Consider the following 3,983-nt stretch of genomic DNA (forward strand, 5'->3'; position numbering starts at 1 on the left):
CCGGAATTGCCCGACCCGCCCGAGGTGCCCGAATTGCCCGAATACCCGAAAACGGCTAGTTTTTTGAATTTTGCCCGAATTCTGCCCGAAAACCCGAGTTGCCCGAATTGCCCGAAAACCCGAAAATGGCTATTTTTTGAATTTTTACCCGAATTCTGTCTGAAAACCCGAGTTCGTGTGTTCATTTCAAATTGTAATATATATATAAATATAATATATATATATATATATAAATTGTAATACTAATATATATATAAATAACTTAATATTAAAAAAAAAGTTTAAAAAATTCGGGCAATTCGGGTGGGCTTGGGCCGCCGAATACAAGCCCGCGGCCCGTTCAAGGTGAAATTCGGGCTCGGGCGGGCGGCCCCAAAATCTCGGGCGAGTCAGGTTCGGGCTCGGGCAAATCCTCGGGCTTTTCGAGCGGTCGCGGGCAGCCCGTCTAAAGTTCCAGCACTACCCAAAAGTGCTTGCTTGATTAGGTGTCAAATGCAATAGTCGAAGATGTTCAATTAAAAAGTGATGTTTCATCAATTATGCAGTCCTGGCTAAGTTTTTTGTTCTGACAAAAAATAGTGTCCTTGGTAAGCTACTAAGCTTACCATAGTCATGTTTCATCTTTTTATTTATTTATGAAACCGACCTTTGAATGGAAAGTACTAATGCAAAGAGACTCCTGTCCCATTGCGTCAAGTATTTCATTCTTGTCTTAGCAAAGAAAAGTGTTTCATCAGTAGTTTATAGTATGGGATCGATTACATTTGCAAGACCTTTTTTTTTCTCACTTTACAGGGGACTGTGTCAGACTTAATCATCTTGAAATGCATTTTCTTAGGCCGAAGGGAGTTGGTGTTTGAGCTTTTTCGCAATTTCAGCGACATATTTGCCCTGGTGAAAAGCCTGTTCCAGTTCGAGCTCCGTGGGCTGACGAGATCCGTCTGCAGCATATGTCCCAGCACCATAGGGAGAGCCACCCTTCACCTCCTTCATCTCAAACATGCCACTTCCAAAGGTGTATCCAAGAGGGACAAATATCATGCCATGATGCGCCAACTGCGTCACGGCTGTTAATCTGCACATACAAGAATCAAGTTCAATATAAATGTCATCGAATTACTTGGTCCAAAAAGAGCATTTGCGTTCGAGTATATGCACGTGGTTCCTTTAGTTGAAAATATATATCAAGCACTTTCTCTTCCCAATCTTTGGGTTTTAACATCAGTTGACATTCGGCAAGGAAGCTAAGTGCAAGGGAAGTTCATGTGGCCGAAGACATAAAAAAGTTTACTCGAGGCAAATGATAAAGATTGAAACTTGAATATACTAGATTTCATGTAAGTGGATTCCCTTTTGACTAAAATTTAAAGCTATAAGAACTGTATACGCATAAACCACAATGGCGAGAGAGGGTTTAACATGATATGGCAACTCACGCAGTAAGCTCCTGGCCTCCCCCATGAAATCCAGTACTCCAGAATATTCCAGCGGGTTTGCCAGCAAGTGCTTGTCTTCCCCATAGTTCATGAGTGGCATCAAAGAAGGCCTTGCATTGAGCAGCCATTACACCAAAACGAGAAGGAAACCCGAACAAAAAACCGTCAGCCTCCAAAAGTTGTTCTGGCCTGATCTCTGGCACATCCGTTGGCTTGGAAGGGGCCTTCATCTTTTGCAGTATCTTATCAGAAAGTGTTTCGGGTACCTGCTCTATTCCAAGCAAGTCAAACAAAATTCAATTATGGATATTAAAGGCCCATTCCTGATGAACAATCTACATTGCTCACAATTTTCTTATTTATCACCCAGAATTACCTGCCAAAGTGTTGCTTCAGCACCCTGAACTTCATTAGCTCCTCGCTGAATTTCTCGGGCCATGGTCTCTACATGTCCATGCAAGGAATAGTACCTGGAAAAAGAATTTGACAAAAAAAGTAAGCAAAGAAACAAAACTTTAGAAGATGTGTTTGCATACGTTCATATGAATGTATGTGTCAAGATGAGTGCATAAGAGGGAGAAAGGAGGGTACAAGGAAACAGGATATTCTTACACAATGAAGATCTTAGTGATAGACATAGTTGTGATCTACAGTGGGAGATTGCTTTTAGTTCTCCACTATTCTGCTTGCATACCAAGACAAACAATCACCTGAATGAATGGTCATCACTTGTGAGAAAAAAAGATTCAAGAAACTAATAAAATGAGAATAAGGGCCTTTGTTTTCTGTTTATGCAAACGGCCAGACAATGAACACTCAACTCATAACCAAAACTTGATGCAGTGGAATGGAGAGAGACAGAATTTTACCGGCCTAAGCCAGACGGAGAATGAGACTCAAAGTCCAAATTCACCTAAAGAAACCCCACTAGGGAAAATCTCCAAATTGGAGAGAAACCACTCAATACTAGTTTTCAATATCTCAATAATCAAAGTCTACATCAGCTTTCCATTCTTTGGCTTTTATCGCCTTACAAACAATAAAACCTAAACGACAAAACACTAAAACTAGAGACAAATAAACCGAACAATAAAGTCTAATAAAAATAACAAGCAAACTAGTAATTATCCTAATTCTTCCTACATCAAAACTCCAAAGCTTAAGGGCCTTCAAATACAGCCTAAAGCTCCAAATCAAGTAAAAAGAAAAAGAAAAAGAAAAAAATCCATTTACATATATATAAAGGGAAAAAAAGCATAATTCAACAACGTGAGAGTCAAAGAAGGCTTACTCAAAATCAGCTCTTGTTCAGACATTAGTAATCTGATCATCCTAAGCTAATGAAGTCAAAAGCAGACTATATCTTCAACAAGTTCAATAGCAGAGGAAATGAAAAGTGATGGCAACTCATGTTGGGTATATAAGTAGTAAAATTGGATGGGTTTTCAATCAGGAATCATCTAAATGTCAATATACGACCTAAACTCCAATTTCCACACAAGATTAATTGTAAGATTAACCCACTTTCCTTCACCATATTAGAGGCGAGAAAAATATTAACAAATGATCAAAAGAGGTGGGAAAAAAATCGCCTTCCAACTGCAAAAAAAAAAAAAAAAAAAAAAAAAAAAAAAAAGTGCGGAAAAAAAGTTCCTAAATAACTCGGAAATTTCTGCATAATAAAACTCCATAGAACAGATTCTTGAACAATGAAATGAAAATCAAAGCATCAGAATTCAAAACGAATTTTCCTTGAAATTACCATCCAAAGACTAACAAATTTGTTATGACGAGTAGAACAAAAGCATATAATAATCAATCAGTTGGAGAGCGAATTCGATTTAAGGTGTGTAAATACGTACTTTTAAGAGACGCATAAAACAACCAACATTTCACTTCAGCGTTGAGGCGCACAGAATCCCAACAAAAGCATGAGGGAAAACAAAGGAAAAGAATAAAGCTCAATCGGATTGCTTTCTCCGGATAATCAATGACAGACGGCGGCCATCGAAAATAGAAGGGACCCAAAGGAGAGAAAATTTGATAAAAGATACCGGAGCAAAACAGAATTTGAGAAAGTAGATTAGTTTTTTTTTTATAACAAAAAAATCATGACGTGTATTTACGTGGTAAAAAATGGGTCCTATTAGTCCAGGTGTATGGGTCATTTTAAAAAATTCTCTCCTCACAAAACCAACCTCTCGACCCTCTCTCCCTCCGAAACCGACCGCTCGACCCTCTCTCCTCCTGACTGAGCTCTCTCATGGCCGACCTCCGGTTTTTCTCTCTGATCTCCTCTCACCGACCGCCGGCTTTTCTCTCCGATCAGTCACCAACCTCACGACCGACCATCACCGACCGCCGGCTTTCCTCTCACCTGTTTCTCTCTCTCTCGCCGAAGTTCTCTCACCGGCCGATCCACTCTCTCCGATCTCTCTCGTCGGCCGACCGACCACTCCTCACCAAACATCGACCGTTCACCAAAAACTGACCTCCCTTCCCACTAAAACCGACCAAAAACCGACCCCGACCACTCACCAAATTCCC

The 3,983-nt window shown here is 40.1% G+C and overlaps 1 protein-coding gene across 1 annotated transcript; it reads right to left on the reverse strand.

Annotated features, from left to right (window-relative positions):
* Window positions 1-533: 533 nt before the first annotated feature.
* On the reverse strand, window positions 534-3,500 carry LOC21404862 (probable NAD(P)H dehydrogenase (quinone) FQR1-like 3). The gene is made up of 5 exons (XM_024170985.1): window positions 3,299-3,500; window positions 2,049-2,146; window positions 1,813-1,906; window positions 1,437-1,702; window positions 534-1,075 (listed from the first exon to the last, which is right to left on the reverse strand). The coding sequence occupies exons 2-5, from the start codon at window positions 2,072-2,074 to the stop codon at window positions 835-837; spliced, it is 627 nt and encodes a 208-aa protein (XP_024026753.1). The 5' UTR covers window positions 2,075-2,146; window positions 3,299-3,500; the 3' UTR covers window positions 534-834.
* Window positions 3,501-3,983: the final 483 nt, after the last annotated feature.

This window comes from Morus notabilis, unplaced genomic scaffold (assembly GCF_000414095.1).
Source record: "Morus notabilis unplaced genomic scaffold, ASM41409v2 Scaffold101, whole genome shotgun sequence".
Classification (NCBI taxonomy): domain Eukaryota; kingdom Viridiplantae; phylum Streptophyta; class Magnoliopsida; order Rosales; family Moraceae; genus Morus; species Morus notabilis.